General features: G+C 42.1%; 1 protein-coding gene across 1 annotated transcript in view; it reads right to left on the bottom strand.

Moving 5' to 3' along the window:
* Window positions 1-22,910, bottom strand: part of CFAP54 (cilia and flagella associated protein 54) — a 399,494-nt gene that overhangs the window by 46,211 nt on the left and 330,373 nt on the right. Inside the window, exons 62-64 of the mRNA XM_088453676.1 lie at window positions 18,979-19,120; window positions 7,285-7,449; window positions 5,877-6,088 (exon numbers count right to left, since the gene is read on the bottom strand). Of these exons, the coding sequence (XP_088309802.1) occupies window positions 5,877-6,088; window positions 7,285-7,449; window positions 18,979-19,120 (519 nt within the window). The remainder of the gene's footprint in view (window positions 1-5,876; window positions 6,089-7,284; window positions 7,450-18,978; window positions 19,121-22,910) is intronic.

Below are 22,910 nucleotides of genomic sequence, written 5' to 3'. Positions count from 1 at the left end.
GTGTATGGAGAATTGTGTTGCTAATTGTTACTTGTGCTCTGTTTATAAGTTGGTTACTGTATTGTAATGTAATGTTCTGTGTACCCTTTACTGTATGTACAGCGCTGCGGACCACTTGTGGCGCCCTATAAATAAAATGTAATAATAATAATGCTAGACAGGGGAGGCAGAGCCTCCCTTATCATACTCTTGAGATTTTATATAAAAATTATTTGAATAATACAAAGACGATGTTTATAACTTATAAACATCTTCTTTGTTTATTGTAATCATTTTTATAGTTAGCACTCATCAGCTTTGTGGAGCTCCCTGGGACTGGGAGAATAGAGATGAGGCAGCAACAGCTCAGTCTTGCTTCTATATAGTCAGACACTGCTTGCAGAGCTGGGGCTGAGGCCACACTATGGGCAGTAAGCTGCACAGAAAGAGAGCTAATAGAGGCATGACTCAAGTAAGGGGTTGTGCCTTTGAGCTTTAAATTGATGTGTCATGTGACCAGGAAATGCACTACAGTGTTTAGAGATGCAGGTAGGAGAATCAATAGACACTGAAGCTTAGTGTAGTGAGGGGAGAGTTACAGTGAGTAGGGGGTGCATTCAGACCTATCTCAATGTGTGCCTCCCCAGTCATTGACCTCACCGCATGTCACTGGTATAAGGTACAATCATGCATCATAGACACAAATGAAATAATTACACAAAAAAGGTTAAATAAAACAAATATCTACTGTACAAAGCTTAAACTGCACTGCGAGCCATCATTAAAAGGATCCATCAATATATCCAAAAGTATCAAAATAGATAAAGAGGGACAGGATAGACATGATCTATGGGACTGAATTGTACGCTGTTTGCATCACCGCTGCGTCTTTGGACAATGGGATGTCGACACTGCTATTTTAACTTAAAACTACCCCAAACCCTAACTGAATGCATCAACATTTTGACTGTAGACAATCTAAACAGGTCATCATCCTGAATGTCAACATCCTGACTGGACCCTCAACGTCAATGTTCTGTGAAATGACAGTACTGTTTAATAAGAATTCACAGAACATTAAATGTAAAGTTGACTATATATTAGCAGTGCAGTCTCAGCTGTGCAATGCTGATCCTTGATGTTTAGCAATGTGAAGATATCTAATAGATGCATAGCTTAAATACCCTGGACTCAAGGGGAACAAAATGATTTAGCAACCATTCTGAGAGCAGGTGTAGCTGCAGCTAGCATAGATAGGGGGGCAATGAATGAACAAACCGTGCAGCCTAGTGATGCATTGAACTTGCACACGTGTTGGTGACATTGGACGCACAAGCACTGGAATGTATGCTTCCAATATTGTGCAATGTTACAGGAACAGAAAATAAACAATATACAGTGATGTTACAGTATGTAAAGCAAATAAGTCACACAACCAAAAGGAATTACTTTCCCTCAGAAACATAAGGCTTAGGGGCCTAATTTATCATCATTTATTCGGGGGGGGGGACCTACAAATATTAAGTATCTCCCAGATCGCAGCAGATATTTCCGATATCTGCCATGATCCCTTAATTTTCATCTGCAAATGCAGCACCCATACGTTTCCACGGGGGCTGCTGTGCTGGCGAATTTACAAAGCTCTGGAATGCGAAGCATTTCTAGATGGTGTTACCCTATAGTACATTATAGGCTACTAATTCACAATTTTTTTTCAGAGATTTTTTTTTTTGTCAGAAGTCAAATAACCTATCAGCGCGTTTTTGTAGTGTGTGAGAAAACCAGAGTACTTGGAGGAAACTGAATGCAAACATGATGGGAACATACAAACTCCACAAAGATTGGTACATGGTCGGAAATGGAAATAGTGCCCTCAGGGCCTGATTCAGGGCCGGACGCTCAGAATGAGCGCCCGCTCTGAATCAGGGCGTGTTTTTTTTTTTCCAAAGCGGCCTTTTGGAAGCTCGCGTAGCTGTGGCTTGCGACGAGACCCTGCGGTAGGGTCTCGGTGACCGCAAGCCCTGGAGTGATTTTGGCTCTATCAGAGCCAAAATCACTCCCACTGACATCACCAGTGATGTCAGTGGGGCCGGACCCAGACGGTAGGCGTTCCCATGGGAACGCCTCCGTCTGGCCACCACGCCCCCGGCACGCCCACCAAAGGGGGCATGCTGCCACTCACCATCGACAGCACGCCCCCTTTGGTGCGAGACCCATAACGACAGCTACCCCGTCGTTATTCGGGTCTTGCGCATGCACACTAGGGCACCATCGACCCGCTTGCGAGCGCTCAGCACTCGCGAGCGAGTCTGAATCAGGCCCACATTGCATTGAGGCAGCAATGCTAACCACCACCACCACCGTGCAACATATTACACACTTTCTGCATTTGATGGCATAATTTTAGTGTTTTCAATACTACCCCAACCACAGCACCAAGAATAATGAATTGTCTGTTGTCACAGCTCTATTTATAGATGAAAAATCCCAGGATGGCATTCCATGGAAGCAGAAGTGGAAGGGCAAAATTTACTAAGTGGCTGGTTCTAAACCCCGGCGGTTTGGTGGTGGTTTGACGGCGGGTTCTATTCTGTTCTAAACCCCGGCGGTTTGGTGGTGGTTTGCAGCGGTTTCTAAATGACAGCCCTGTTCTATGCTATTCTAAAATGTGTTTTGCAGCGGTTTTGTGCGGTTTTTGTCTTAGTAAATCTGCAGATAGCAAAACAGCCGCCAAACTGCCACCAAACCCCCGGGGTTTAGAACAGAATAGAACCTACCGTCAAACCGCCATCAAACCGCTGGGTTTAGAACCCAGTGCTTAGTAAATTTTGACCAATAACTGTATGTCGGGAATTTCACATCTCTGCAGAACAGCATGTTCTGCTGCAAAATTCATGCCAAATCTCTCCCATCTCTAGTTTAACTGCAGTGGGTGGAGAAACCTCAAATTACAGTGGTGCTTGAAAGTTTGTGAACCCTTCAGGATTTTCTATATTTCTGCTGAAATTTGGCCTAAAACTACCTCAGATTTTCACACAAGTCATAAAAGTAGATAAAGAGAACCAAATCAAACAAATGAGACAAAAATATTAGACATGTTAATTTTTTCTTTGAGGAAAATGATCCAATATCACATAGCTGTGAGTGGCAAAAGTATGTGAACCTTTAGGCTGAGCAGATATTTTGAAGGTGAAATTAGAGTCAGTTATTTGCAATCTATGTGATGACAATCAGGGTTGAGTGGACAACTTGTCTTAAAAAGAACAGGGATCTATCAAAGTCTGATGTTCACAAAACATGTTTATGGAAGTGTATTATGCCACGAACAAAGGACATTTCTAAAGTCCTCAGAAGAAGAATTGTTGATGCTCATCAGGCTGTAAAAGGTTACAAAACCATCTCTAAATAGTTTGGACTCCACCAATCAACAGTCAGACAGATTGTATACAAATGGAGGAAATTCCAGACCATTATTACCCTCCCCAAAAGTGGCCGACCAACAAAAATCACGCCAAGAGCAAGGCGTCTTATAGTTCTCAAGGTCACAAAGGAACCCAAGGTAACATCTAAGCAACTGAAGGCCTTTCTCACATACTGTAATCTAATGTTAATGTTCATGAGTCCACCATCAGGAGGACACTGAACAACAATGGTGTGCATGGCAGGATTGCAAGGATAAAGCCACTGCCTGTCTGCTGTTTGCTAAAGATCACTTGGACAAGCCAGAAGACTATTGGAACAATGTTTTTGTGGACAGAGGAGTCCAAAATAGAGCTTTTTGGTTTATATGAGAAGCGTTATGTTTGGAGAAAGGAGAACACTGCATTCCAGAATAAAAACCTCATACCATTTGTGAATCACAGTGGTGGTGGTGGTGATATCATGGTTTGGGCCTGTGTTGCTGCATCTGGCCCAGGACGACTTGCCATCATTGATGGGACAATGATTTCTGAATTATACCAGAATATTCTAAAGGAAAATGTGAGGACATCTGTCCATGAGCTGCATCTCAAGAGAACGTGGGTCATGCAGCAAGACGAACCATAGCACACAATTATTCGACCTAGAAATGGTTAAAGAAGAATAAATTTAAAGTTTTGGAATGGCCAAGTCAAAGTCTTGACCTTAATCTAATCGAAATGTTGTGGAAGGACCTGAAGTGAGCAGTTCATGGGAGGAAACTTGCCATCATAACAGAGTTGAAGCTGTTTTGTATGGAGGAATGGGGTAAAGTTCCTCCAAGCCGATGTTCAGGACTAATCAACAAATACTGGAAATGTTTAGAAGCAGTTATTGCTGCACAAGGGAATCATATCAGTACTGAAAGCAAAGGTTCACACACTTTTGCCACTCACAGATATGTGATATTGGATCATTTTCATCAATAAGAAAATGAGCATGTCTCAACACGTTTTCAAGACATTTCTGAGACCAGACTTCTCAATCGCAACTGCGACTCTGTGTGCACCATCAACCCAAACGCAGTGCGATTGAGAAGCATGCATACGATAAAAAAAATCGCTAAACTGTGTGCGACATCTACATTGCATCCAACATTATCAGGCCCCACTGTATATGTACAACAGCAAGCCAGTATTATTGCTAGGAGTGAGTTTAACACAAATACAGTATGCCAGCAGCACAATACAATGTGAAAGCAGCTTTGATTATTCAGATCACGTTCCTCCTTCGATTTAAGCCAACTGTTTAAGGAGGTCAATGCGGGAACAGTTCTAGTGCCAAGGTGGGAGACTTGCTTTAAAACAAAGCCAAGATTCAGGTCATTTCATATAACCCTATGTGTAATTCAACACTAACAACATATATTCATTGAGAATATGAAGCAGTATAACAGGAGAGGAAAGCTTTGTATTTTACCAGATTAGTTTTATGTACTGCATAAAGAAAGTCAGATTTGTAAGCCTATAAATGTAGAGGCTTCCTACTGATTCAGCTGGCACCCCCATTTATGGAAACAGATGGTAAGGTCATTGCTGGCATTTAGGAAATTGTATCTCTCAGAGCAGAAGACAGTGTGTATATTTTAGTTAGCATTCACATGTCACTTAATTGCTTTAAACACAAAATGATGTTTCCAGAGCACACAGCAAGTAGAAAAAAAGCTTAATTACTTGCTAGTTGCTAAGGTAACAACATTTTCTCTAGGAAAATAAATTCCCAGATTTATGTAAACATGATAATAATTAAAAAACACTGATTTATTAGGAGAGAAATTACATTTTCTTGAACCATCAGAAACCATAGTTGCTATCGGTTATTTTTAAACAAATTCTATTTTACATACAGTATCACAATTTAATTTATATAGAGATGGAAAATATGGAACTTGATAAAGCACATATCTATTTTAGTCAAATCATTCCACCACTTAGATTTCACACAGGAGCTACAATATAATATATAAGGTGCTTTCTGTATATTTTCAACAAAGTATTACATAGTTTATTAATGTAACAAACTATGGTTCCCCCGAGAAATTTGCTTTCACACTTAGTAACAGTCTAAATTTACAACATTTTAGCAGAGAGGATGTAAATATGTTGTTTACTTTGATAGAATGCACCGTAGGGGAAATTGAGTATATGAATTAATGTCTGTGCACATTATGGGTAAAAAGACAGAAATCTGAAAATTAACATTTTTTAATGTAGGAAAACAGAATAAAAATAATATTTATAAAGAAAATGGCCAAAACCTGTATAATATTGTCTGATAACTGAATTGACATTTCATTACATCTATGTAGTACTTCTCGGTGGCCTTGAAGAGGAAAAGGTACATGAGAGCAGCCAGCTTCCATTTGTTAGTATGTTTATAAAGGTCTGATCTGCAATATAGAACACATAAATCAGATGTTCACATACAATTTAATGTACCTTAGGTTCAATGTTAAGTCCTTTTGATTCCTGCTGCAGTCCCAGGAGAAGTTCTGGAGGAAAGTCATTCACACAACATATGGAATAGGAATAAAGATACTTCTTCAGGAACAGGTGCATCGCTACATAACGCACTGTAATCCCATTATCCAAAACAGATGTGTACAATGTGTCACCGGCAGAAACTTTGCCATCATCTCTTTCAGAGAAATCTATAAACAAGATACAGTTGTCTTAATTCTCTAAATACATACAAGAACTTTAAATATTCCACTTTACAACACAATTTAACTTCAGGTAGTGAATGTCTATGTGGGACTAATGAGAATTGAAGGCCCAATGCTGAGTTGTAACACATTTGCACCAAAAACGTGATGTCAAATTAAAAATAAACGTGACATGTCAAATGTGTCTGATTAAAGCGAGTTAAAAATAATAGAACTTCCGATTCCCAACCTAAAAGTGATCTCACCGCTCATAGACTGCTGCATTTTCAGACATACATATATGTCATACATTATAACATGGAAACTTAATATCTGGGGCCCCATCATAATGTGACACAGATCCAGCATGTTCAGCACAGGATGACTTCCCCGGGGAAAATCCAGCCCACAAAACACGTGTCGCCTTCCCTTAGAAAAAAACAGCCCCCTACTGAAAGTACTGGAGCTCTTCCCAACACCCAAGCCCAATGGATAGTCCCTCCCAACAAGCACTGGCAACCATATGGCTGCTTGGGTACGCTGGTGCTTGTAGAACTACATGAACCAAACCCTCTGCAACTGTCGCATGCTGACTCTTTTATAACTAAAAACCGGTATGCACTAGAAACCAGGGTCCACTATGAGAAAGCATCTCTGATTGGTTAGTAGCTATAAGCCCACTTGGGTTCTAAGTACAGTTAACTATATTGGTAAATGCAGTTCATTGACATAGTATTTTTTTCAGTGGGTTTTTTGTGGGAGAGGGCATAACCATCCCAGATTTGGTCACGCCACCTCAGTACCTGATCCCGTCCCCACTCTCTGTGCCCCTGAATATCTGTACATCACTGCCCTAGGGGTAAAGCACCTACCTGTTAGGAGACATATCTGTGGCTGCATCCACTTCTGTTTATATCTGTATTATGTGAACACATATTTAATGTGCTGTCTACGCTTGACAGCCCCTACCCTCACCAACCCGTTTCTCAAAGTGGAAGGAGCTAAAAGCGTAAGATGCATCCGAATCTGCACAAGAATGGTAGCACACACACACACACACACTTATTGTGTATATGTATAGTATGGAAAAGCATATTTTACGCTAACAAAAATTGACTTCAGTCCAACTCCGTAACAGGCCCTTAATGGTTTACTTATCAAGTGTTATTATTTTGGGTTTCAAAACGAGGAAATTAATATACCTGTCAGTGTGAGCATATTCTTCAGTCTCATTAAGTGATTATGGTAGCGAATGACATGAACACAAGATAACATCTCTATGGGAAGGAAGTCTCCCTGATCTTGCTTTCCATCTACAGGACTTCTAACAGTTCCTTCCACTTTGTCCGCACACTTCTGACCATCAACTATGGAAAAAAACAAAACATGAATTTCTACAATAACAACAAGTAATAAAGGAGTATAAATGATAGCATGCATATTGATTTACAAAGATGTACTGTGCAAAAATGCACAGCTTGAAGTAATTCAGCATCTCCAGACATTAAAAGACTGCTCTATTATGGTGATTATCATTATGCTGGTCTTCTGAAAAACAATCACCCTACCAACACTTGCATAAGCCATAAATTAGAGAATTATTATACTTAATTTAATTCCCTTTTAATTATACAGGGCAGCTATAATGAATGGGTTAGCGCCCTAGAGAGCAGAGCTGGGAACATTAAAGGAGACAAGGTATATAGGATGACTGTTTCTTCCCTGGGTGAGACTTTTCCTAAGCTGTCCTAAAACATAATCAGACCATACAGGTGGGAATAAAGGGCTGCTATGGAGTATTTCAAGGAAATTAACTTTAACAATAATAATTATCTAATTTCCTTATTAAACTCCACCTCAGCCGTAATGAGTGGGACCTACCCAAGCAATATATAAATTAATTGGCATGGGTTAAACATAAAGTAATGCAGATAGTGCAAAGAAATTGCGACAAAACATTTTTTTATCGAATAACTGCTACCAGAAATGACAGCTTCAGTGTGAGCCACTTGAGGGAGATATGGTGCAAAGGATAATACCTTAAAGCATACAGGATCATGTTATGGTGCCAAGGTGCAATAATAGGCTTGGAATGACATCTAATTCTCTTTACTGTTTGCAGAAAAAGAAAAAAGTAATTTGTTACCTGTCTGGTGTGCAAATAAAATAATAATTTCATCCAAATTCCATACCTTCCAACAGTCCAGATTTAGGCCCGTATTCAATTTGAGGCAAAAAGTCCCGGACTTTTCGCCTGCCGGACTTTATGCCTACATCGTGTATTTTTGGAGAAAACACTTTCCTCGTGCCCGCATTTCGCCCTATTCAATTTCAAAGGAGGCGAAAACGGCACCCTGCGAAACTGAAACTGGCGAAAACTCCTGTCAGATTTGGGGAAATCAGCCTGACACCCGCCAAAACATGCAGTGACATGGATACCCCCTGAATAGGCCTGCTGAAGGTAGGAAATAACTAGTCCCAGCAAATTTGGGGTACCTGAAAATGGGGGGTAGCAAAAGTTGCTAAAGTGAAGTTTAAAAAATCATTAAAAATCCACCTTCCGCAAGCGCCTGCAATAAAAAAAACACCTGGGGCATACTCGGGGACAACCCTGGAGTCTATTTCGCTAGTTTTTAACTTTGTCCCCCAACTTTGGATTTTCTCCCCCAAAATGAAAATACTTTTTTTGGGTGTTAAGTGTTTTTTTAAAATTTTTTGACACAGTTTACCTTACGGGGACTGTCTTAAGGCTGCACGGGGGATCCCGCAACGTTGCACCCCAAAACCCCAATTCTGCACTTTTTTCTGCCTGCTATTCATTTTCCACCGGGTCCATTGCATTGACTTTCTGCCTAGGCGAAAAGTCTTTGAAATTGAATACGGCGAAAAGTTTCCGCCTGCCGAAACGACGTCACCCGCGATACTTTTTCAACGAAGCGGTCTTTTCACCTCAAACTGAATATGGCCCTTAGGCGGTACAGTCTTCATTTGAGGGTTATGTCCCAACTTTCCAATCAGGATTGTACTATCATGATCAGCCAGGAAGTAAGCAAGGTAAGTCCCAATCACCACAGCTATGCAGAGCAACAGTAAATGGCTGCCACATACAAATACAATGGTGTCTGCAGGATACAAATATCAGAGAATGAACCTAATTACAGTCGAATGCATTATATGTGCTGGCCATGACCCACAGCATGTAGACTGGTCCCAATCGAAGACAACCAAATATTGGAAGGTATAAATATTGGAAGGTATGAAATCCTATATTAAACAGAGGAAGAATGCTTGAAAAATCACATTAATCTCTTTGTGTCATACTTCGGACTATTAAAACCACTTTCTTACAGCTCCAGTGCCTGTCCAGGCTAGCACTGAGGTCCACTCGCGCTGTGCATCACTCCAGAATAGCACAGAAGTCCGTTCACGCTGCACATCGCTCCAGGCTGGTGCTGAGGTCTGTCTGTACTGCTCCTGCCTTTTCCTCTCAGTGTCTTGTTACTGAGCATGGAGATGGCTCTCCGCAGCCTCTTGCTCACAGTGTGTCTTCCCAGCATGATGACACACAGGCTCCAGAGTTCTCCAGAGTTCCCTCCTAAACAACAGTATGGGTGCAGCTATGTTGGACTCTGTCACCTGATGCTCTTCCTCCACTCAGAGCGTTGCTCCCAGACCAGCTGATCGCAGCATCCAATCCCTGGGGATCCCCCCCTATAAATTCCATTTCCACACTGGCCTCTGTTGCCAGTACGATGTCACTACTTGCTGAATTTACAGCTCAGTGCTGAGCTCTCAGGTACTCTGAATCTGAATGGTCCCAGGGGCTGATTCAGCAGTTCATTCGTGCACTGCTGATCGCAGATTCCCGATTATCACGCAAGACACATTCTGCAAGTGTGCAGAATGGGTCCTGTGTAGACGCACGCAGCCCCTTCTGTGCCTCTGCTTGATTGACAGGCAGAGGCATTTAGGAGGCGGTGCAGGGTCGGCCGGCGTTCCCGGAAATGGGGGGTGTGTGCCCAGTTTTCCGGGAGTGACAAAGCCAGGGACGCAGTGGCCTGGCCTCGAAAGGCGGCCTGCCTGCGAAAGCCGAGGCTCCGTCGCAGTGCTGGGATCGCAAATGCAGCAGGGGGTGTCATACACCTCCTGCTGCATTTGCATAATAGCAAGATGCCTGCAGCTTTGCAGTTACGATCTTTGCTAAATCACCCCCCCCCCCAGTCCGTTATATTCATATCCTGTATCTGGTAAACAAGTATCCTATACCATCTTGCACACCAGTCTAGTGTTACTACTGAGACTTGTTCTTACACCCACCGTCGGTTCCAGTCAGTACTTCCAAACATCGGCCTCATCCGATGCTTCCAAAATCGAACTCTTATGATTTAAGTTATTCAATCCATCAACATCGGTCCCAACCGATTAAGGGCCTGATTCATTATGCACGCAGTTCATCTAGTATGCTAATCCATTGCGATCACAATGCAAACTCAGCACTAGATAAGGATGCCCACTTTACATTGCATACTTCCGGAATACTTAGCAGAATAGCGAAACCATCGGTACAATCGAGTACCACTGCAGCCTCATGCACACTTGCACAAGCTCTGACCTTACTCAGAAATTGCTAACAACCACGCACGCTATGAGACTTCAGACTACGTAGTGAATAATTTATGCACGCCCCTGAAATGGCATGCAAACACATTGGCGCACCTGCTTTTCTCCGATCACCCCCCCTGTCACCACCCACAAATGGTGCTTCCTGTCAATCAATCTGAGGGGTCTGCGTAGCCTCTGCGATTGCAGTCCCGATCGCAATAGCTAGTTCGCGCACGCACACTGCGATGCATAGGCATGCGTAGTGCGGAACAATCGGCCAATTGTGTGCGTATTCGCAGTTGCGTATGGTAGTGATTAAGGCCCTAAGTTCATCAAATCATCAACATTGGATTAAATACATCAAGTTCTTTAATTCATTAACATCGGTTTCAAACCGACCCAGCTCTCAAACCAGCATCATTGGTCCCAATCCGATTCTGCCAATTCCTTCAGTATTATATAACCAGTCCCATCCCAACCTGCTGTTCAATAAAGACATTTCTATTTCTGTCCTTGCATTCGGGCCCATCATCCACTGCCATATCTCTATCTCCTCACATCAATACATAAGGAAGTGCTGGCTCAAGCCAGCCAAGTTCCTTCACGCATCTCTAATCTCCCCTTCAGTCTCCCACGCCTGTTCCTACCCAAACCAACCCTCAGGCGTGACACTTTGTCAGAGACTCCCTTTTTCAATATCCACAGCCTCAAAGTGAGGACATCCGGATTTGGATGAAAACTCTGGTGCAGAATATCTGACTGAGGTGGTAGAGGCCAAGGCTGTACCAGTAGAATTCCCAGGCCACTGCAAACCACAGGTGATGTGACTAAAAACAGAAGGATCACTATGACCTCCACAATCTTCTGTAAGGTGCGACAAATGATAGGAAAAGTAGGGAACACATACCCCAGCTGAAAATTCCATGACATTTGCACAGCATCTATTCCTTCTGCCCTGGTGTACCTGTGACAGGAATTTGCTATTTATGAAGGCAACTCCATTCCAGTTGTCCAAAATATTAGTGAGATGTTTGTGATTTAGAAAAGATTGAAAATGCTGAGTCGCATATCATACTGCCCTAATCTCCAGAGTGTTTGCATGCAGCAGCCTTTCATTCAACAGCCCTCCACCACTTCTGCAAGCAGATGAGAACCACAATCTATGGAGCTGGAATTAGTGGAGAGCACTATGCAGTGTGGTTCTGAGAGGGGCACTACACAATCCTTCAACCTTGGATCCTGCCACCAGCTGAGGGATTCCCATACTCTATTGTAAGCTTTATAAGTCTGAGGACGTGATAAAGAAAATAAATGTGATACAACTGTAAGTAGATCAAGTTGAAGCTCCTGCAAAAGCCATCATGAGAGAATGCCAATAGTAGATGAGACCATATACATGAGACAGAGATAGTTCCATATTGAAATCAGTTGCATAGACTGGAGCTGGTATGCTAGCTGCTGAAATTTGAGGGGCCTTTCCAACTTCACATTTTCCCAAGATGAAAGCAGATTCGTCATCAGTCGCTACAGTGTGTGACTCGGAAGTGGCATCAAACTGTGCTTGCTATGGAAAGGAACCAGCCAAGTCCCTGCTTGCACTCGCAGAGTTGAATGCCACAAGGACCCTCTGGGTAAGCTGCTGACACAAAACTACTACCTACACACTCACATACACTACAGCTGCCTTACTCACCTGAGAGACAGGAAAAACACCAGGGGAAGAGTCCGCATGTGTTTCATTTTCCTGTTGCTACTCAGCTGACTAAGGAGTTAACACATTCACTATGGCTGCCATGGAGTCTAGGATGGAAATCAAAATACTGGAAAGAAAATTTCTAAAATTGTAAAAGTTATTTTACTATGCAAAGCTAAAGTGAGCCATAATTTGTGTATATGTGTCCAGAATACTAATAAACAGAAGGGGCAGACGATTATGCTTACCTAATACCTGTCAAATAATGGGTTGTGCCACACAACATTGCTATATCAATACGTAATTATAGAAGCAAGGATACAGCTTTGTAACATACATTAACATATGTATATGCTGTCAGGTCTAACTGATAAATGTGTAGGTGAAAGTTGGTCTCACTTGAAAACCTGCTTACTAGCACTTTATAACCACAACCTTCTTTACTTTAATATTTAATATTACATTTTTCTTTGAAAATGCTACTCAGTCAAGCCTCATTTATTAATTGAAAAAAAAAAATGCCTGGGCGCAAAAACACATTTGACTGAAATGTAGCTGCTACAGGAAAAAAAGTAAATATAAAAGTATAGCCAGGCAAATACTACTAATAATTTATAAAAGTATTATATTGGTCAGCTTTAGTAAATTAAACTAGTTGTTTACATATCAAGTATTATACAAGATAATGTGTTAAATAGCGTCCCCATCACACTCTGGGAGCTGCTGGTCATGCCCCTAGTACCTCTCTCCATTGAGTAGATGCAGCGCGCAAGCGCTTGGCATTTATTCACTGCTTGCTTTAAGCAGCACTAACAAATAGTATCATCATTGTAGACTACCTGCAGATCCCCTCTTTACTTTCTGTAGCAACAGAAGCTAGCTGGCAAATTTCAGCCTAGGGGCAAGAACAGACCAAGAACAGACCATAACACTGGCCCTTGAACAGTGAACCATCCTCAAATAGTGGTTTTAAGTATAAAACACACTGTGGGGAAATTTTATCAAAGGGAGATGAGCCCTTTTTATGGAACTGAATGGGAATTTTTGCTGGGTAAAGGGCGAGATTTGATTTTTCCCTATATATTGAGGGGATTACCATCTGCAATAAGTATTTATGAAGAGCGTGCCAGTTCTGCCTGTTTTATTAACAGTATCCAGAAGAAAAATATTTTTTTAGAAATGCTTTATTTGTGGAATATTTTTATTAAATGAAGGATTGTTTAAACCATTTTACTAATGTATATAAAAAAAAGTATTTTTATAAAAATGTACCTTTCACTTTCAGAATATATGTTTACTAGTTGTCCCAACCCACACTGCTTTCACCTCCATACTAATGCATAACAATTTATAATTCCATACTAGCACCTGGAATCCTTACACTTTCTAATTAATTTACCAGAAAAATCTGGTAAATTTTTTTCCCATAATAATTCCTTACACCCCTTCATGCATCATGTTAAAGCCGTGCACTACCAGATGACAATGACAACACTATACTGTACATTCATTATCAAATAACAACCAAAAAATAACCCATGTACACCATATTAATCATTGACTGCCGATAGCAAGTCCCTTGTAGACTTTGAACCATGATGGGTGCACACTGACAGTTATATTGGCCGATCAACTGATCGGCCAATATATCTGCTGCCCGTCGGCCAGTGTGTACCAGCGATATGTCTATGAACGACCTCGGCATTCACAGACATGTCGCATTGGCTGTGCTGCACAGCCGATGGACAGATATTTCTGCAGACATATCTGTCTATCGGCAAGTGTGTACGGGCGATCAGCAGATCACCTGTAAACAGGCAATGGCAGCTGCGGTGATGGTCGCTCAGTGTATATGAACGACCATCATCTGCAGATATATCTGAAGATCACTCGATCTGCAGATATATCTTTCCAGTGTGTACCCCGGGCCGTAACTAGGGTAGTGCGACCAGTGCCAGGGCAGGGGGCGCTGTTTGGACCTGTCACTTTTCTGTTTATTATCATTCTCACTTGTAGCTTCCTCTTCTTTCATCCCCAGCATCTCCTGGCCTCTCCTATCTCTTCCCCATGAGACCAGTCTCCTTTATTGGGTGCATTATGCCCCCATTAGAGGAATGTGGGGGCGCCAATTCTCTTTCTGGCACAGGGCACCAAAAAGTCTAGTTACGGCTCTGTGTGTACCCACCTTTAAAGTGGACCTGGAGAAAGGTCAGAAAGTAGTGTCATGCAGGCCGGACCAAAAGGATTAGTAGACCATTATTGTGTTCAGAGTGACAACAACAAGAGGCATTTTAAGGGACCTATATACAATACAGGAAGCATACCAGGGAATAAAATAGAGAACAGAGCATCCAAGTGACTTACTTACAATACTGTGAACATTCTTATGACCATCAAAAAAAAAAACACAATACAGACTGCACCATATTGACCACCATACCCACCCACACCACTTGCATGTTCACGGCTACACTCAGTGTATACAGACTGAAACAAAGAGCTCGTGGCTCACACTGGGGGAAGCCATATTCTCAATTTGCTAAAGTGCTACCCGCTTTTAAGAAAAAACACTGCAGATCACCTGATTATGTCCTTGTGCTGGGGATGATGTAGGCAGCAGCAATGGCACTGTAGAAACAGATCATCAGCACTAGGACAGCCAAAGTAAGGGGGGGCGCACATTCCTCTGACCTCTTTACTCAGTTGAGCTTTAAAGACAGTATGCAGTCGCCTGTGCATTTAAGTGGGACTGTCCTATGTGGTTTAGGTATTTGGTTTAGTTAAGGGATCAAAGTGCGCGTGCATATCCTTAAGGCGCGTATCCACTACAGGAGAAAAATTAGCGATTAAACGATTACGACATCGTTATCATTCAATCGTTCATTAATCTACAGTAAAATGTTGGAAACGGCCAGCGATGCGCGCTTATCGCTGGTCGTTGCTGGCATCTGTCATCGCCTGAACATGCAGGCCAACCGACAGGTTGTGCATGTTCAGGGATGAGGGAGGGTGCCTGCACTGAAAGATATATTCAGTGTGGTCACATTATCCACTGCACAGGGTGATGAACGATTGTACGATTACAATGTTGTAATCGTACAGTCGTTCCACTCTCGTGTAGTGGATATGCACCTTTACACCAAAGGTCCCCTATTTGCTCCTCAAGGTACCCCAACAGTTCAGATTTTAGAGATGTCCAAAGTTGAGTACAGGTGGTTAAATTAAATTGTCTGAGGTACTAATTAAGTCACCTGTGGTCAAGCATGGATATCCTTAAATCCTGCACCATTAGGGTGACGAGGACAGAGGACCTCATTCAGAAGCGGTCGCAAGAAGCGATCACTCTCTCTGAATGAAGGCAGGCGCTTCTTTTTTTTTGGTGCGGCATCCTGGTCGCAAGCTAAGCTGTGGGTTACCACCCACAGCTTAGCTAGCGACCAGGGTGATGGTCACGATGGTGATCACCATCGCGACCATCGGGGCTTGCGACCAGACCCTAAGGTTGGGTCTGGGCACTCGCAAGCCCCAGGGAGCTTTCTGCTCTGATGGAGCAGGAAGCTCCCCACTGACATCACTGATGATGTCAGTGCGGCCGCCCACAAAACGGTAGGCGTTCCTTAAGGAACGCCTCCGTTTTGGAAACCACCCCCCCGGCCCGCCTACAAAAAGGGGCGAGCTGTCGATCAACATCGACATCCGCCCCTTTTGTAGCGAGCTCCGGAGCGAGAGGGCGTGCGCAAAGCTACCCATCGACCCGGTTGCGAGCACATCGGTGCTTGCGACCAGGTCTGAATGACCCCTAGAGTTTGGGAACCACTGCCTTACACCATATCCACTTCAACCATGCTTCCTGCATTGTGTGTAATTGAAATTGCTAAGCAAAGGACACATAGGAATCTGGGGGCACACAGAGAAAGGAAGGATCATTGAGGATCAAAGGAAGATATGTACTAGAGTCAGCAAATATTTAGGGGGGTCAGAGACTGGGGATTCATACAAATATTTATATACATACATACAGATATATATATATACATATATATATATATACACACACTATATTCAGATAGAGAGAAGGGAAGATATTACGTGGAGTGCAGGAAGCAGAGCTCTCATAGGCTGCTCTCCTCCTGAGACCCAGGGTCTTTATAAATAAGCTGCTCGCCACTCTGTCTGACCTTACAGCCACCAGAGTGGGAAGAGTATCAGGCACCACGCTCTCTGTGAAGTGAGCCGTGGAGCAGTACCAGTACAGTAGCCCATTTTAACGAGCTGCAGCTGTCAGTCCGACAGACACTATCCGGGTTCTGCATGAGAGCCTCTGGGATCATTTGTGAGTGACTTAAATTCCTCACATACCTTCCTGCCTGGTCCATCCATGTGCAGCTCACTTGCCTCATCTCCGGGTTTCCTGTCAGGTAGTGTCACATGATCTGACTGCCGCTGTCTGACTGGTGAAGTGTCTGTTGCTGGCTGCTGCTGCTCAGCCAGAGCCAGCTCTTCTTTACACTGTCACTGGCAACCAATCTGTGAGTGCTGCAGTGTGACCCTATGACATCACACTAGCGCGCTGCCTACTACACGTGCAAAGGGGGAGGCAGCACTGAACGGCCTCTCTGCATTGGGACTTGTAGTGTCGCTAGTGCCCCTTCCATGCAAAGGGGGCGTGTCTGCCGAGCAGCGGAACAGCCGCTGATGTGCAGGCAGTTTTGTCAGGGTTAGGTCTAGACTATACAGGGCTGATGGCCCTGTGACGTCACACCCACGTGACTCGGCCTGAAAGGGGGAGGGGCGGGGATGGTAACAGGGGACCAAAAGTGTCCCCTCGCGGGCTCGCTATGCTCGCCGCGCTTCGGGCACGGTGACTCGCTGCGCTCGCCACAAATATATATTCCCCCTCTATGCCCTAGTGGATGGTAACGCAGGAGCGGTCCAGCCTCCTGCAGCGGTCACGTGGTGTCTACGTCACAAAGGTCCTTTCTCCAACTTGGAAATAGCAGCAACCGTTTTGTCAGTGAGTGACACAGTCTGCCCGGCACCCGCGGCCCGCCCAGAGATCAGCTGCTGGCTGCCTTGTGTTTAATAATAAAGTAGCATGGTCGCAGCCACGGCGCCCTCCACTATGTGGCGCCGTACGCGGCTGCGTACCATGCGTAATTATAGAACCGGCCCTAGTTAGAGGTGTGCTGGGAATGCTCATACTTCAAGGGCAAATCCCTATCCTTTAGCACCGATACAGTATTGCCTTCACCAGTTGCTTTCCACACATCCATTCTATGTACATAAACTTTGGGACTATCCTCCCTTATTATGGTCACTACCTCACTGTTTGGGACACCCCTGCTGCTGCTGAACCACAGGAAGTCAGCGTTACAGCCGCAACAGCACCTTGGTGATGTAGGTGATGTTCCACCTCCCGCTGCTGGTCCGCAGCCACAGCGGTTGTCTTGTGCTGTTTTGTTCTATCTCGCTCTATTACTCATGTGGCTGGTGGTTCGCAGGTCATCCTACATCATTGGAAAAATTATTGTCCTCCTCCAACATGAGGTTGTGCCTAGTGCTTATGAAACACTAACTCATGTCTTAAACCCTACCTAAAAACTACCATTCATTGCCGCTTGCACACAGTGGCAGCTGTTTGCCACCTGTTCCATCCTGCAGAGCAACATTGCATGAGATATACCTCACAACATGCTAACAATGGGGACAAAGATGCTAACGACCCAACAAATCGAAATATACTTTATTATATGTGTCACTATTATATAGTATATCTATGAGTGCAGACGTACTTTCACAAAAAAGTGCTCCTAGGAAGTACAAACTTCATCCCATCGCACATTTAGTATAAGGACTGATCTCCAACACACCCAGAGACAGTAGAGCCCCTCAGGCAGTAATGGTCAACAGATGACCCTCCAAGCCATCACTTGCAGCCCCTATTTCTTTCCTGCTTTGTTGTAGCTTGTAATGCGTATGTAAAAAATTAAATGTAACTTGCTACTGAAATTAAGAGTAATGTGCGGCCCAGAGCCATAACTAGGCTTTTTGGTGCCCTGTGCCAGAGAGAGAATTGGCGCCCCCCCCTCTTTTTTTTAACTAGGGACATAAGATAGTGCCCCTGAAAAAGGGCCATGGTCTCATGGGGAAGGGCCAAGGAAGAGATATGGGTACTCCTGGGGCAACCAGGAGATGCTGGGGATAAAAGAGGAGGAAGCTACAAGTGAGAATGGTAATAAACAGGAAAATTGACAGTCATGAACAACGCCCCCTGCCCTGCGGTGCCCTGTGCCATGGCACAGGTCGCACTACCCTAGTTACGGCCCTGGTGCGGCCCTTTAGAAGGTAAATGGGCCACCTAAGGAGTGTTTCAGGTTGCCTTTCACTGCTCTGCGGCCACCTGTTATCAAATGTATGCAACACCTGCCACCATTATACACTAATCCTATAAAATGTAAGCCAAAATGGGTAAAACGTAATTTAGGCTACATTTTGAAGATTTGTAAAGGAGCTTTACTGGGTGACCTTATTTTTTCAGTTATTTTCAGAGATATTTGGATAAAATGTTAGTATTAATTTCTATGCCAATAATTGTACTTACCTGGCATATACTTCTTGTAAGTCGCTAAAAGGTCCTCAAAAGCAAATGATGGAATGTGCTCTTGAAGTGTGGGCCTTACACTCTGCACAGTGACACTGCTTTCTCCTAATAACTGCTTGTATGCTAACATGGCTTCACCAACCTGCACAATATACAACACATAAATAAGACATCATTCCAAATGTAACAAGTAATAGTTAGTAAAACTAAATGCAAACTTACTTTACAACATAAACTTAAAAAAGTAATGAATTTACGAACGACGTTCACGGCAAGACATCTCGATAGACAGGTAATTTTCTGTTTGTTAATGTTCTTTCTGGAGAGGCTGAGATTTGAGAACGCTTCTGAACTTTCCTGCCCAGAGCAATTTACTGGCAGTGTACAGGAAAGGTAATATCTTTCTCCTGACAGGGACTGTAACTCCTGTCTCTAGTTAGCAATTGTTTTTATAATTCAACATTACTTTTCATCAATGCCGTATTTGTGATGATACCTCCACTGTCTTTTTAATAGTATACACGCTGTGCACAATACCATCATTTTTCCTTTGCTTAATCATGAAGATCATTGAACCCTATAATTAACTGCCATGTGTAATGTAGATGCTGCTCTCTAGAACAAAACCTAAAAAATATATTTTTATTCACGGAAAAAAATATCTTAATAAAAAAGTGAAAATATGAACTAGAATTAATAGTGTATATGTAAAACTAGAAAGGATGGGAAAAGCTGTATATAATACTCAGACCATCAAAGAACAAAGAAAGAGTAAAATAAGAAACAGCATCCCGCTTTGCAATTGAAAAGCACATACCCAAATGGTATAAATCAATTAAATGGTATCCGGACTATAGATAGACAGCTAAAAAGGTCCACATTGTCTAGATAGACACCAGATGTTCGACGGGCAATAGGTCAACAGGGGCGAAAGGTCAACAGTGACAAAACTATCGACACACTAAAGGTCTACAAAGAAAATGGATCTCAGACTGCACACTCTGGACATATATAGATATATAATTGGAGGTGCTACCTGTGGAGACCATTGATATATACACAAAGAAGAAATACAGGTGCACAACTCCAAATTAACTGATTATATATAAATAAATACATTTTGCAGTAAATACAGTAGAGGTTTTTGGCATAATCTTGGCCAAGGTTATGGGCCTGCCCACCATATCCGGGTAACCTCTTGTCGGGCAGGTCCCTAACATACTAAGGCTCAAATCCAGAGCGCAGGACACCCCCAAACTAGCCCAGCTAAACCACCCCAAGGCACCGCTCAAATAAGAAAAATGAAATGTAAAGAGCAGCCAACACTTCACTTTTCTTATTTGAGCGGTGCCAAGATTATGCCAAAAACCTCTATTGTATTTACTGCAAAATGTATTTATTTATATATAATCAGTTAATTTGGAGTTGTGCACCTGTATTTGTTCTTTGTGGACACACTAAAGGTCGACAGATACAAATGGTCCACAGGGTCAAAAGGTCAAATGAAAATGATACACAAATGGTTGACATTGTTTTCAATTTTTTTTAGGGTTAGGTTTATGGTAAGGCACTTACCGGATGTTTAGTGTTAGGCACTTACCCCAATGGTTAGGGTTCAGGCCCTTACCCTGACGGTTAGGCCCCAAGATGGAGGGTAAGGGTTAGGAACTTACCGGAGGGTTAGGTTTAGGCACTAGAAGGGACGGTTAGGGTCAGGCACCTAACCAGATGGTTAGGGCTAGGCACCAGGAGGGAGGGTTAGGGTGAAGATTAGGGTTAGGAAAAAAATGTGTCGTCCATTTTTGTGTCAACTTTTTGACCCTGTTGACCATTTGTACCTGTTTTCCTTCTTCCATGTCGACCTTTAATCCCTGACAACCTTTTGTCCCTGTCGACCTATTGCCTGTCTAACATCTGGTGTCTATCTAGACATTGTCGACCTTTCAACTGTCTATCTTTTATTCCACAACTCAATGAAATACACATTAACAAAGGGACATCAAAAGCACCCATGCATAATACATACCTAGCAAGAGCAAAATTATAAATGAACAAATAAAAAAAGAAAACAATAGAATATAAATGATACTGGCTCCATCAATACAAAAATGTAGTTGTGCACAAATCTCTTTTTGATTATTTCTGTAAATAGTATTTGTAGGGGAAATATAGTAAAATGTACATGTTGTATGATCCACTACAGCAATATGCTTAGAAAGTAAAACATCTCTTACAGAAATAAGAGAATAAAAAACATAAGACTAATAATAATCACATTGTTTATTGATATTTTACTGTCATTATAAATGGGTGGTGAATGTGGATTATTTTGTAGAACATTCTGAGTTATTGACTTCACTGGCTATAAGTAATCTGTATATTAGTATCTACTAGATCAAACTTTTTAATGATTATTGCTTTGATTGTGTATACTGTACCTTGCACAGATTAAAAATAGACAAAAGCATTAAATTGCTTTATCATGTTTTCTTTTCTTTGAGGTATACTGCATAGGGCTTTGAAATGCATGAATAAATGATGTGCACATAAAACTGTAACATTATGTAAATGCTTATTATATCTAATGGCCAACTTAAAAGCGAATATCAGCAACCGAAAGAAATAATTCAAAACTAAACAACTAATGTGTACTCAAATGTAACATACTAAAAGTACAAAATATAGCTGTTCATTTATACAGTGACAAAGGATATTTATTAAAGTATAAATTACAGATATATGCAAGGTACTATACATAAAAAACCTTACATGAATTGAATTGGAGCAAGTTTAGAGTAACCCAGGAGAAAGGAGTGTGGGTGAGTGTTATGACTCTGCGCTGTGTCCAGTTTAATGAGCCCTGAGTTTCCATACCATCAAAAACATAAAAGCTAAATTAGTGTTTAATACTCTATATCTACACTATGCCATACAAAAGTATGGGGTACAGTATGTCTATTAGTGCAGAAAGTGGAGAATGGATATTTTTTCTTTAGATTAGTAATCGTTAAGTAACTTAGATAACTAATCGATTAAGAAAAAAAAAAATCATAAATATTTGCAGTAAATACACGTACTAAACCTTTATTTGTACATTTTAAAATAAGGTACAGAACCGTTAAAGCAGAATTTGGTTTAATAAGCATCTCTATTATGTGTTCATAGTTATTTGAACTGAAGGTGAGGCAAGGACTGCAATTAGTGTCTATGCAGGGTTGTAGGAGAAAAATAGCCATATTATTCCTCTATCCGTTAGTTCGGGCAGAATACACTACAGAAGGAAATCCTTCTGGTGACAAACGCTCCCATTTCTAGCATGATACAGCATGTCACAGCACTGCATTTAGTTATACACTAGTGAAAAGCAGGTCTCCCCCTGTGATGTTCATAAATCTGATTATAGAATATTAAGCCAGCCCATAGCATTTGTGTGATCATAACATTTCCTGGAGACTATGAACAGGAACAGATGCTGACTAGTTTCTATTCAATTTAAAAAAGAAGAAGAAGGCGATAATCTTTTACAAGCTGTACAGCAATACTTAATTACTTTATTTGGGGAACTTGAAAATAGATCATACTCAATCTGTGCACCAAAAAATAAGCTACATCACCGCACATGAGTACTTTTTATAACATGTAGGCATATAAAATCGTGTCGTACCATGAGTACAAAATGTGCAGATGTCTTCACAACAGACAATCTTTTTTGCTGACTCCCCAGAGAGTGTCTGGTCTTGCTCAGTTCTGCAGCAAGCTTGACTGTCTCTTCACATTTATTGGATTGTCCTTCTTTATCTTACTTACTAATCAATGAAAACTAGCGACATCTACCTGGATATACCTGGATGCAATAAACTTATGTTGCCTGAAAATATTGTCAGAAATATTTATATATTAATCTATTATTAATGCTTGTTGGCACTCTTCCG

This window comes from Taudactylus pleione, unplaced genomic scaffold (genome assembly GCF_031769625.1).
Source record: "Taudactylus pleione unplaced genomic scaffold, aTauple2 ptg000040l, whole genome shotgun sequence".
Classification (NCBI taxonomy): domain Eukaryota; kingdom Metazoa; phylum Chordata; class Amphibia; order Anura; family Myobatrachidae; genus Taudactylus; species Taudactylus pleione.
Note: the sequence above shows the minus strand (reverse complement) of the source record. Positions and strands in the feature narration are given on the sequence as shown.